The sequence below is a fragment of the Chelonia mydas genome, chromosome 7, assembly GCF_015237465.2.
Source record: "Chelonia mydas isolate rCheMyd1 chromosome 7, rCheMyd1.pri.v2, whole genome shotgun sequence".
NCBI lineage: Eukaryota > Metazoa > Chordata > Testudines > Cheloniidae > Chelonia > Chelonia mydas.
In genome coordinates this window covers 305959-319336 of record NC_057853.1, presented here as the reverse complement: position 1 = coordinate 319336, position 13378 = coordinate 305959, and the positions used below count along the sequence as shown (strand labels likewise).

Below are 13378 nucleotides of genomic sequence, written 5' to 3'. Positions count from 1 at the left end.
CTTGGGTCCTGAGTCTTCCTAGGTGCGCCCCCCATCCCATCACTGACGCATCTGTGACTAGGGACAGCAATGGTTGAGGTCTGGAGAAGGGTATTCTTGCACATACTCCTTGTGGGTCGAGCCACCACAGTGGGACTCAAGGATTTGAGGAGTGAGTGTGACCAATCTGTCTAGGCGGTCTTGGTTTGGCCTGTATACCTGGGCTAGCCAAGCCTGAAGGGGACGGAGATGCAGCCTGGCATGCTGTACCACAAACGTAAAAGGAGCCATATGTCCGAGCAGTTTCAGGCAATTTTGCGCCATAGTAGTGAGGAATCTTCTGAGATCTTCTATGATGGTGCCCATGGCAAGGAAGAGAGATTCCAGGAGGAATGCCCTGGCCTGATCAGAGTCTAGGAGAGCACTGATGAACTCTATTTTCTGAGTGGGGGCTATGATTGACTTTGCTGTGTTCAAAATAAGGCCGAGCCTGTGGAATGTCATCTGCACCAAGCTCATGTGGGCCTCCACTTGGGCCCGGGAGCGACCCTTGATTAGCCAGTCATTCAGGTACGCAAATACTTGCACTTGCCACTTCCGCAGGAAGGCTGCCACAACCGCCATGCACTTAGTTAACACCTGAGGGGCTGCCAAGAGGCCGAAGAGAAAGACCATAAACTGACAGTGGGTGTTGTTGACCATGAAATGGAGGAACTGTCTGTGGGACAGGATTATGGACATTTGAAAGTACATGTTCTTCAAGTCAAGGGTGGCATACCAGTCCCCCAGATCCAGGGAGGGAATAATGGAAGCCAGGGAGACCATGCGGAACTTCAATTTGTTCATGAATCTGTTTAGGTTTCACAGGTCTAAAATAGGCCTGAGCCCACCCTCGGCCTTGGGGATTACGAAATACCGGGAGTAGAACCCCTTTCGACTGCCCCGAATTGTAGGAGCATTTGCACCTCCTGCACTATAAGTTGTTCATAAGAAGGGTCCCTGAAGAGGATAGGAAGGTGGGAGGGAACAGAATTGGAGAGACTATCCCAATTTTACTGGACCCAAGACCCATTGGTCGAAGGTGATTTGAGCCCAGGCATGGTAGAAATGAGATAGATGATTCACAAAGGGAGGGGAAGAATCTGGGATCTGAACTGGTGAGTCGTCCTCGGGCACACCTTCAAAAGTTGGAGGCTGAGGGCTGCTTTGCTGTGTCTTCGCTCTGGTTAGAGGACTGAGAGGGCGTCTGTATATTATTCCTGCCCCGATTCCTGCTATAGTCCTGCCTAGGATGAGCTGAATAGAAGCAATGGGCAGGCTGCAGCTTAAAAGGATTTCTTTGGGGGGCTGGCATATGAACCCCCAGGGACTTCAGGGTTGTCCATGAGTTTTTCAGGCTGTGGAGCCTCTTATATGTTTGCTCCAAGAAGAGTCCTGAACAGTCAAAAGGAAAGTCCTGAATAGTGTGTTGGATGTTGTGTGAGAGCCCCGACACTTGAAGCCATGAGCTCCATCTCATGGCTATCACAGTTGCCATCGTCTGGGTTGCTGAGTCCAGGGAGGCCTGTAAGGAGGTCCTTACGATGACCTTGCCCTCCTTCAGGACAGCCACAAACTCCGAAAGGGAGACTGCCATAAGCAGTTTCTGAAACGTGGTCAGCATGTTGCAGGAATTATAACGATAGTGGCTAAGCACTGCCTGCTGGTTAGCAATGCGAAGCTGAAGCCCCCCCCACCCCCGGTAGAATACACCTTCCTACCAAAGAGACATAGCTTCTTCACTTCTTTGGATTTAGGACTCGGCCCCGGTTGTCCCTGCCTTTCTTTCTGGCTGGCCGCCTTCACTACCAGAGTACCCGGCTGAGGATGAGTAAACAGGCACTCATACCCCTTAGAGGGCACAAAGTATTTTCTCTTGACCCCTTTTACCATGGGGGGGGGGGGGAGGGGGAAGAAGAGAGGTGGATGTTTGCCACAGCATCTTAGTGGTGTTATGGATCGTCTTAATGAGGGGCAAAGTCACACTCAAAGGACCTTCAGGGATGAGAATGTCCACCTGAATACTTAAGTTTTGAGCCACCCTCTTGAGCAACTCTTGGTATGCCCTGTTGTCCATGGCAGGTGGTGTGGTGGAAGCGCCCGCCAACACTTCATCCGGGGAGAATGCGGAAGATGTCTGCGGGGGCACCGGGTCTTCCTGTCCCTCTGGTTCAATGTTGATAAATGCACACATTGGAAACCATGATCCCAATTTACAAAATGATGGGACTAAATTAGCTGTTACTACTCAAGAAAGCTCTTGGAATCATAGAGGCTAGTTCTCGGAAAACATCTGCTGACTGCAACCGCAGTCAGAAAAGCTAACAGAATGTTAGGAACCATCAGGAAAGGGCAAGATAAGACAACAATAAATATCATACCACCGTATAAATTCATGATACAACCACATCTTGAATACTGCATGCAGTTCTGATTGCCCCGTCGCAAAAATGATATATTAGAACTGGAAAAAATACAGAGAAGCGCATCAAAAATGATGAGGGATATGAAACAGCTTCCATATGGGGAGACATGAACAGAACTGGGCCGGCTCGCTGCGGAAATGAGACAGCGAAGGGGGATGCGAATAGCGTGGACCAAGCGAAGCAGGAAATGTTACTCCCACCTTCTCAGAGCGCAGGAACTGGGGCCCCCGTAAGGTAACAGGCAGCAGGTTTACGCCGCACCAAGGGGAGCCTTGCTTCGCAACGCGTGTAGGCCTGGCCCGCAGAGAACCGGAGGAGCCGAGGGGCAGCCCAGCAGCGGCTTTCAGCCACGACGGCCAGAGACGCGGCCCCACGAAGCGCGGAGCTGCAGGAGCTGCCCAGGCGCCAGGCTCTTGCCGCACTGCTGGGCCCAGAGCCCGGCCAGGCCGCTGCTCCACGGCAGGGCCGCGGGGCCCCGAGGCGCGGGACAGGCTGAGGCCTAGGGATCGGAGCCCCGGCCCGCGCCGCTTCCCCCCGCTGCCGGCGGCACGGCCTGACCCGGCCCTCGGGGTCTCCGCCGCTCGGGCCGCTGTGACCGGAGCGCGCCAGGGCCAAGCGACGGGCCGGGTCCCGCTGGCGGGGCCCGACGGCGGCCGCCCCTCGCCTCAGCGGCGGCAGCGCGAGCCTCGGCGCCAAGGGCGTTGTCAACGGCAACGCGCCACGTGACGCGAGCGCGGCGCGCGAGCCGCCCCCCGAGCCCGTCCGGCAGCGGGGGCGCGAGCGCTGCTCCAGCCGGGCCGCCCTGGGGTCGCTGCGCCTGCGCGGGAATTCGCCGCCCCGCTGCCTTGACACCCCGGTCGCGGAAGGCCACAGTGCCTGGGCAGGCGCTGCAAGCGGCCCGACCGGCCCCCCCCGTAGCCCCAGCTGGCCTGGGTCCGGAAGCGCCTGCTCCAGGCTGCTCACCTGGCGAGCACGGAGCCTCGCCCAAGCGGGCCCAGCCTGGGCGGAGGCGCCCCCGCCCTGCCTGCAGCAGCGCTCACCTCCGGGGTCCCCGCGGCTCCGGCGCGGCGGAGGCGGCGACTGCGGGACAGAGCTGCATGCAGCTTGCGAGCGGATGCAAAGCCTGGGCACGGCGGGGCCGAGACTCCGCGCCTGGTGACAGCCAGGGAGCTTCAGCAGGCTTCTCAGCGCCAGGGAGCTGCTGCTCCTACAATGAGCTGCATGCCATGGTTTAAAGGGACCCCATTCCCCCCCGGCACCTTGGATAGGACTGGGGGGCTCTGCCCAGCTGCAGGGGTCCCTCCAACCCCCCGAAGAAACTTTCAGGATTGGTACCTCAGGCCAGCAGTTTTCAAACTTTAGCCCCTATTTTGGCCTCAAGGACCCCTATTTTGATTTAATTTTGATTTAATTTTTTTCAGGGACCCCCAATTCCTCCCACTCAGCCCCTGCCCCACCCCCTTGCCTAAGGCCATGCCCCCTCCTTCCATCACTCGCTCTCCCCCACCCTCACTCACTTTCACCAGGCTGGGGTAGAGGCTTAGGGTGCAGGAGGGGGTGGGCTCTGGGCTGGGAGTTTGGGTGTGGGAGGGAGTGTGGACTCTGGAAGATAGTTTGGGTGCTGGGGGTGGGGTGAGGGGTGTAGAAGTTTGGGTGCTGGAGGGGGCTCAGGGCTGGGGAAGCAGGGTGGAGGGGGGATGGCGCTTATCTTGGGAAGCTCCAAAAAGTGACTGGCACATATCTGGCAGTGACTCCTAGGCAGGGGGTTACGGGGTCTCCGCAGGCTGCTCCTGCCTGCAGGCACCGCGATTCCCGGCCAAGGAGAGCTGCGGAGTTGGCACTTGGGCCAGGGGCAGCATATTCTGGAGCATAAGTAGCAGCCAAATTATTTTAAGACACAAAACCATGGCACCCATTCCATGTTGTATATTAATGTTTATTGAATCACTCATGTAAGAATTCTCTCTTTATTAAAATCATTTGGGTTCTAAACTGATTATTTACAGACATAACCTTGTCTCACCAATAGATTCCTACATCTCACAATAGTATCTACAGTTATTACACTATGTAACAACATTCATATTTTCAAGCTTTTTATATTAATTATTAATTCCAATTTGTTGAGAAAGAGAGCATGCTGGGAGCTCCAAGAACTCAAAAAGAAGGGGCAGGATGTGGATGTGGGGCTGGCCAGGCCACAACAAACCGGAAAATACAAAATTAAGTCAGTCAAGAGAAGATGTGTACGTACAGCCCTCCCACCGCCAAAGGAGCAGAAATAGCCAAGCAATGCCCCTGGTGTCCTGGAAAGCCAGAGAAATCAGCTCAGGGAGAAAGGCATCAAAAAGTGACATCTAACAGCAACCAGGGGTCAGACTGAGGCAGCACATGGTGCTTCACTGAACCAGACCCTGTCAGCTTCTGCAGAATTTAAGCTTTCATTATAGATTTTTTAAGCGCTTATGGTTATAAAGAAAAACTTCTGAGTGTGACCCCCAAACCTGTGGCCAGCTTGAATCTAAAGCTGGAGAGACAAAATGTAGGGTTCCATCATGTAAGGTGCCAGGAACCCCTATTCATCACAAAGGGGGGTTAACTGAAATCTATTGATAATTTATATCTCAGTACTGGCAAAAAGAAAAGGAGTACTTGTGGCACCTTAGAGACTAACCAATTTATTTGAGCATAAGCTTTCGTGAGCTACAGCTCACTTCATCGGATGCAACTGTAGCTCACGAAAGCTTATGCTCAAATAAATTGGTTAGTCTCTAAGGTGCCACAAGTACTCCTTTTCTTTTTGCAAATACAGACTAACAGGGCTGTTACTCTGAAACATCTCAGTACTGATTACCATTTCAGTTTCTCCTCCCCTATTCTGACAGCTGAAAGCTAACTTCTCCCTCTCTTCCCCCACGCAAAGATCACTTCATATCTGAGAGGGAGGATCTAAGGTCTGTCAACAAGTTATGTTTCATGGCGAGAAATTAATAAAACAAATGTAAAGAGCTATCTCTGTGTCCTGCAGAGACAGAGACTAGGTGTATACAGCAGGAGGGCATGACCAAGCGCCTACAGAAGCTAGGTCCTGTAGGAACATGGTACATATCCAAAGGTGATCTAAGGAAATAAAAATCCCTGGGGCTTTTGACACAACTACAATGGAGTCAGGAAGGCTGGACGGAACCTCCCAGAGGTAATTAGGAATCTACCACCCCCCACAACAGGAATTATTAAAGACTTTTGTGCAAGCATTAATGAAACCTCACCTGTTGAGGTAGTGGACTCTACCATGTGGGAGAGGCTCGAATGGAGAGACCAGAAGAGGCATGTCTGAACCTGCAAACTGACAGTCACAGGGACGTTAAAAAGTAGGTCCAGGATACAGGAAGAGGGAGTTGGTATTTGACAGCTTGATGGTGACAGATCGTAGGAGAAATGTATGCTGTCATCTTTTCTGTTTTCACTGACTAAGCTGAGAATGTTGTATCCTTTTTAGCTTATGAGACAGGTCACTCTGGAGATGTTACTTTATTTTCTTTTGACACCATTTTTGCAGTGTTTTTCAATTACTTCTTTTTGTTAATATTATTGTTATATGGGTAAATCACACGAACGTCCCTGGAGAAACAAGAAATCTTATCTCCAGTACTGAATGGTACCTACACCCCACCTCAATCCTGGTCAAGGTACGCAGACAAAGATGTACGCTCCTTGACCTGTGTTGCCTGCCATCATGTTCTGGCAGGCAAATTCAAAGAGAGAAGCTGATGGATCAAGCAGGAGCCAAAAGTTGGCGGGGAGGGGTTGGTGACAGAGACAAACATCTGACTTCAGGTTAATGTAAATCTTGGATAAACAAGAGAATTCCCCTCCTCTCAAATTGACTGATAGGACTTTGTGAGAGCGCAGATAAAAGATTTTCCAAAATGTGGGAGAAGCAAAGACACTGCTGGGCCACAAACAGCAGAGGAAAGTCTGCCAGCTCTTGTGTCTGGTTGGAAAAGTTATAAAGACAGATGCCAAAAGAGTTTTGAATCTCATGCTCCCCAACTCCGGGAGGTTTGCTTGGCACTGCACAGATGGCATCATCACTCTTACCCATCCGTCCTCCCTCGCACATTCATTTCACCTATTAACTTTTGCCTGAACCTAGGCTTGTAAATTCTCTGGGGCCGTGCTTTTTTTTTAATTGTATGACTGCACAGGGCTCAGCCCAACAAGACTCATCTGGCTGGCACCTCCAGGTAACACACACAATAGAGACACCGTATTTCTTTTCTGGAGACTAGCCGTCTCCATGTGATCAGCAGTTCCAGACAAAATGAGTGGATTGGCAGTCAAAGTTGCACTCTGTACATGGTCTGAATGTAGGGGTGGTGTCATTCAGCACTGGAGCTATTCCTGGCTCCACAGGGGGGGGACAAGTGAGTAAGAGGAAACCAAAGACACTCCCCATGTGCTCAGTTGGGGAGACATGGCTGGGGGAATGGAGAGAAATCTCTCCCCTTTGAGCCCCAAGGAAGCAAGCATTACCTCAAGCCCTGCTTAGATGCGGAGAGAGGGGAACTCCTTTAGTCCTCTCTGAGAGAATGGAAACAATCTCAGGTGGGAGGGACTAGGGCAGAGCCTGAGTTTGGTTCCATTCAATTTGGAAAGAGGGAACGCTGCCAGAGGGGCTGGTCAATTTACAGAGCATGGTCGCTGTTTGGTCTCCTCATCCTGGTGCTCATCCACTGGGGCTCCTGGCCACTTGGTTCCTTTGCTCTGCTCTTCTGTGGGCTGTGGAAACAGTTCAGGATTTCCACTAAGATTTTAAGTGTGCAGTAGGTCACTAAACTGGAGCCACACACAGGAGAATTTGAGAAGAAGATATTCAGCTTCAGGGGAGTATTTGGAGTTTCACTTTAGGCAGAGATAAAGGTGAGGAAGGTATATCTGGCTGTGAGATTGAGCCTTGAACTATTTCAGCTTAGTGGGAAATTTGGGGAAAAGCCAATTTTACTGTGCGACTCCAGATGTTTCTGAAAAAATCATAAGCCCCTGATCTGCCCAGTGGGGCAAAGACTATGCAGAAGCAGTGTGACACAGGCAGTGCTTAGCTAGGGAGTTTGTGATGATGATGGTGTCCAAGGAGATGCTCATTCAAGTTAAGTATTGTCTCAGAAAAACAAAATTAACATTCCCCTTAAGCATGTAAATACTTTGTAATTTTGAGGGTATTTACAGATCCAGTTCAGAGTACCAAAATGGCTACAAGCCAGAGAAAGGAAATAAGTACAAGGCCTTCACTGTGCTTTCCAAGTGACAGGACAGCATCTGACCACAGAGAACCAGAGGGTCAGACATACATCTAAGTTAGTGGCACTTCAGTAAGTTCACCTTGCCCTCTCCCCAAGCCATGCTAAATTCAGTCCAGTATAGCTCCATAGATGGCAGTGGCATGGTGCCTGCTTATGCTAGGACTAGGTTGAGCCTACTGGGTCAACACGTGGAACTGGCGAGCATGTTAGTCTCATTAGCATGAGTCACGGACAAGCAGCGAGGAAGACTAGAACCCTGGGACCAAGCGACTTTTCTGATCTCCCTCTCAGTCTATTTCTCATCCCTACATTCAATACTTCTGGGTACCAGGCACAACCCCTCCAGTGCACTGGTGGTCATGCTGTGGGAGATGCTCCTCAGCTCAGACCATGGAACAGGTGGGCCAAACTGCAGGCACGTTGCTTCTCGGGCTGTATGCTGGAGGAGTACACTCTGGTCCTTAGAGAGGTTACCACGCCTGGGCCAATCCCTAACAGACTACATCAGTCCTAGTGCCCCAGCTAGTTCCATGAGGGCTCAGGAAGCTCACACACTGACTGTCCAGCACTACCATGAGTGCAGTAGCCTGGGCTATTACCATCATAGCAGTGGTGGTTATACAATGTTCAGGGCAGCAGGCACAGCACTAGTCTCTCCTATCCTTAGTACCAAAATGAGGCTAGAGGCTCACAGGAAGCCATGTATGGTCTTTAGCTTTGTTCTGAAGCTCTTGTGTTATCCAGCTCCTTGGCAATATTGTTTGGAAACTTGGCACATTCACAACGTGTGGGAAGAAGCTGCCTGGTCTCTCTCTCTCTGTCTCTCACTGTGGTTTGTAGAAACTCCCATAGTTTAAAGTTCATTTTAAAAAAGGAAAAAAAATCTGTAAAAAAATATTCTCTGAGATGTAAGGACATTTGTACTTTGCATTTTCTTGGCCACCTCCTCTTGTGTCACATGCCAGCTCCCCAGAGCGTCTGGTTCCAAAGGCAGTGGGACAACTTGTGTGAAGCTATGAAGTTCCAGTGAGCAGCACTATTCATCTCTGTTCAGCCACCCAAGAGCATCACAGTCTGTTTGTCTGGGTCACAAATCAGTGACTTTGTTCTCCACAGCAGCTGCAATCTGCTGCAGTCGGTATCCCAACTGCATCTTCTGGGCTGTCGGGTCTTCTTCCAAGGCTGTGATGATCTGCAACAAGACTCAGAGCTCACTGGCAACCTCCCTTGTGAACAGACTACTCTTAGCAGCAGATTCCCCTGGCTGAAGGCAAGCCTCAGCTCTGTTGCAGCTATGGGTATTGGGATCCACAGTGACAGTATGTCTCAGAGGGACCCCCTGCAACTTTGCCATCCCAGTGGTGGTCCCCTCTGGGCACCCCTATGTTTTCCTCTGTGCCATCACCCACTCCTCCCCCCCAAACAATGCTCATCCCTTTTTTTATTTTTTTAATAATTTTGTTTACCTACAGAAAACACTTATCCAAAAACCAAGGGGGGTGCCAAAAGCAAAAATCTTCATTTTAAAACAGCCAATAAAAATGGCTAAATGACAGTAGAGTAGTCACTTGACACATCATTTCCTCTGTTGTATGTAGTGTTACCGTAGCCATGTTGGTCCCAGCATATTAGAGAGACAAGGTGGGTGAGGTAACATCTTTTATTGGACCAATTTCTGATTGGTGAGAGACACAAGCTTTCGTACTTAACCTCAAACAGAAGTTGGTCCAATAAAAGATATTACCTCACCCACCTTGTCTCTCTAACGTCATTTCCTTAACAATTAGATGCACGGAAATGCATACATCTTACACTGCAAATGTAACAAAGTCATTATTCTCATTAAGTACAAAGAAATGCATGTTTCATTACAGCAAAACAGCCTTAACTCTTCCCCAAAGTAGATAATAGTCTTTCATCAATAATCTCAAATCCCTTCAAAGCCCTCTGAAAAAGAAACAAAAATTAAATATGTAAACATGAAACAGTCTCAAATGTAAGTCCTCACGCATAATTTTCACTGTAAAAATTTATATTGTACACTTTACCTATTAAAATACACATAACAGTATTAAGAAACGGCAATCTCAAATTCTTCTATTGTTAACTGATGTTTAACTGATCATTTCCCTTTTAAGCTATGCCTTAAACTAAAATATTTAGATACCAAAAAAAGCAAGATAACAAAAACACATCAATATTGACAATCCCTGGGTGAGAGTGAAGGCTCTTTTGTTGTGACAAAATACACATTTCTTCCTATTTGATGAGGTCAATTAATCTGTCCCAGATTTTTAAATGTGTTTAGGCATTGCTGCACTCAGCACTGCACCACCCGATTTAGGAGTCTAAACCTCATTTTCAAAAGGGATTTAGGCTCTAAGTACCTAAAGCACTTTTGAAAGTGAGATTTGGGCACTTCAGTCAGTTAGGTGTTGCAAAACTGAGTGCAGTATTGCCTATATACCTTTAAAAATATGGGCCTATGTACTATGTGGGCAGTGGGACATTTATGATGTCCTTGACTATTAATTTTTTTGTTCACAAATCCAACAGGAGACAGGACTAGATGAACCTATGAAGGGCAAGCATAAGATAATGATAGGGAGGGATGTGTGTGAAATCGCCCACTGAGGCTGGAGCCAGTAAGCCAGAGCTGCACTCACCTGGTCATAGTACTTGTTGATGTATTTGTAGAGTTCATGCAGAGCCACCACCGAATTGAGTTCACCTGAGTAATTCTATGGTAATATAACAAACATATAATCAGCCAAAAGAACAGGAGTACTTGTGGCACCTTAGAGACTAACAAATTTATTTAAGCATAAGCTTTCGTGGGCTACAGCCCACTTCATTGGATGCATAGAATGGAACATATAGTAAGAAGATATACACACACACACACATATATACACAGAGAACATGAAAAGGTGGAACATACCAACTGTAAGAGGCTAATTAATTAAGATGAGCTACTATCAGGAGGAGAAAAAAACTTTTGTAGTGATAATCAAGATGGCCCATTTAGACAGTTGACAAGAAGGTGTGAGGATACTTAACATGGGGAAATAGATTCAATATGTGTAATTCATTGCTCCTGCACTCAGAAGCCTTAGCTACATTGGTCTTTTTTCCCCTAAAACTTTCCATTGGTGCTAGCAGTGATGTTGGGGCAAGCACAGACAAGACACCAGCAGCCAGTGTTTTTCAACCATCATGTGGTCTAGACCTCCTGTGAGCCAAGTCATGATGCCGTGGTTAAAATGCCTGGCCCCTGCCAGCACTAACATTGGAATTCTGGTGGGAGCAGTGGTGGGATATTCTAGGGGAAAAGGCTAATGGAGACCCTGTGTCAGGGAGGCAGACTGCCCACCCTGTGGGACCCAATGGAAAATGCACTGATTTCTGAAATAAGTTGCTTTATTTACCCTTGACAGCTCAGCCAGGGCAGAGTTCATTTCCTGGTCACTGGCGGAGATGGTCTGGCGAATGTCCGCATAGTACCTATGCAATGGGAGCGCATGGGCAATTAATGCGGTATCTGCTCCTCTGCTGCCTCCTCCCCCTGCCAAACAACCCAGTTGTCCCCACCTGCTCACTCAGACTTTACCTTTCTACCATCTGCTTGTAGCGAGGAATGTCCCGGGCATAGAGCAGCTTGTTGATTGGTGAGTCCTTTAAAGGCCAGAAACAGACTGACAGGTTACAGAAACCAAGACCAGGGAAAGGAGATACAAACCCCAGCTTCCCGCAGGGACAGGCAGCCTCTGTCCTTCCCCTGCTCTCATAGAGGTGGGCAGAACCTGCCCCTTCCCTGCAAGATGTGCAGAGAACAGGCAATCCCCTCCTGCAAAAGTGGCAGGGAGGCCCTGTCCCAGGCTCTAGGTACCCACAAAGGTCGCCAATTATGCAAACATTTCTCAACATGAGCACAGACTAGGGACCATTCCCTGCCACCTCGAGTGGAGAGTGGGTGCCTGAGACAACAGCCATCACATGGCTGTATCCAATCTATATCTCTTAGTGGGAGGCCCCCAGACAGGTACACTAAGGACCTGGTATTCTATGAAAACTGGACGCAGTATTATCCTAATGGGCTAGTACCACCTGCCTAACAGAGGGAATGTGCTGTACTGACTAACTGTTAAAGGAACAGGAAGTGATGACCTCAAATGTCAGGCAGGACCGCCTCTGTCCATTAATACAGACTCAGGGATTCCCATCTAGCTTGGTCTCCACAACAGGGAAAGGAGACCCTGACATAGTCTAGACTCTAATTATAGTGCTATAGGCCCTAGAGAACACAAAAATTTCTGTCCTGGCTTTCAAGGCTCCTTCCCATCTACCACAACCAGTTTCTTCTCATGGCATTTCTCTCTGCATCACTGCAGCCTCACTGCCCCATTTGTCTGCTTGCTCCTCACTGCCCCACCCGTGCATGGAGTGCCCTCCTTGAGTGTCTCACATCCACCTGCAGTCACTGACCCCTCGGTAAAGAGACACAGAACTTGTCCTTTCATCACTCAAAAGAGAGGGTGAGAAACACCATATAGGGCGGAGGCTGGAGATGCCACAAGCCACCAGAGTGATATGGTTCTACCCATTTTTGACATTTGGCCATTCCTGCTTGTTGGCTCATCTCCCCTACACCTCACAGCATTAACCTTGTACAGACAAGCAAATTGCTCCATTGCTTCTAATTTTTTATTACAGCCAGCCACATTTCCATGACATCTACAGGAAATTAAATAAAATTTTCAGCCAGCTAATCAAATTTGAAAGACAAATCAAACAGCCCTTCCTCCCCCATGCTGTGAGTTAGCCTTGTTGTGTAACCTTGTAATGTAGAAACAAAGGAATGGAAGGAGTACCCTAGATCATCGAGTCCAGTCCCCTGCTATCACAGGCGGCCCTGTCATGGAATTCTGTTCACAATCTAAAACTAGTTGGGATGTTTGCCCCCACTATTCCTGTTGGGAGACTGCTCCAGAACCTCGCTCCTCTGATGCTTAGAAACCTCTCTCTAATTTCCCACCTAAATTTATTCATGGCCCGTTTATGCCCATTTGTTCTGGTGCCAATGTTGTCCTTTAGCTTAACCAGCTCTTCTCCCTCCCTAGTGCTTACCCCCATGAGCATTTATACAGAGCAGGGGTTCTCAAACTGGGGGTCATGACCCCTCAGGGGGTAACGAGGTTATTACATGGGGGGTTGCAAGCTGTCAGCCTCCACCCCAGACCCTACTTTTCCTCCAGCATTTACAATGGTGTTAAATATATTAAAAAGTGTTTTTAATTTATAAGGGGGGTTGCACTCAGAGGCTTGCTGTGCGAAAGGGATCACCAGTACAAAAGTTTGAGATAGATACAGGGCAACTAGATCCCCTCTCAGCCTTCATTTTGCTAGGCTGAACAAGCCAAGCTCTTTTAGTCTCCTCTCATAAAGTAGGCCCTCCATTTCCCTGATCATCCTAGAAATGTTACTGATGTCATCTATCCCTCCTCCCCAGCCCCACTATTGTCTCGGAACCTGTCTGGCACAGCTAGATAGTTGAAATACCAAAGCAGTATTTCAACTATCTGGGCAGGCACCTCACACATCCTGGGCACCATTCCAATGTTACGTTAATAT

General features: G+C 49.0%; 2 protein-coding genes across 12 annotated transcripts in view; both read right to left on the bottom strand.

Annotated features, from left to right (window-relative positions):
• Nucleotides 1–3607, bottom strand: part of LOC102938560 (SRSF protein kinase 3) — a 68554-nt gene extending 64947 nt beyond the window's left edge. For 5 of the 6 annotated variants that reach the window (XM_043552455.1, XM_037905410.2, XM_037905411.2 and 2 more), the window contains exon 1: nt 2645–3129. The gene's annotated coding sequence lies outside the window, so the exon portion shown is untranslated. Of the gene's footprint in view, nt 1–2644; nt 3130–3484 lie in introns of those variants that run through there. The other variant, XM_043552456.1, reaches the window with a different exon arrangement.
• Nucleotides 3608–4364: 757 nt separating this feature from the next.
• PLXNB1 (plexin B1) overlaps nt 4365–13378 on the bottom strand; it is a 193191-nt gene continuing 184177 nt past the window's right edge. For 5 of the 6 annotated variants that reach the window (XM_037903867.2, XM_037903869.2, XM_037903868.2 and 2 more), the window contains 4 exons: nt 11358–11422; nt 11176–11251; nt 10414–10488; nt 4365–8939 (listed from right to left, as the gene is read on the bottom strand). In XM_037903867.2, the coding sequence (XP_037759795.1) occupies nt 8835–8939; nt 10414–10488; nt 11176–11251; nt 11358–11422 (321 nt within the window). In that variant the 3' untranslated portion in view covers nt 4365–8834. Of the gene's footprint in view, nt 8940–10413; nt 10489–11175; nt 11252–11357; nt 11423–13378 lie in introns of those variants that run through there. The other variant, XR_006292568.1, reaches the window with a different exon arrangement.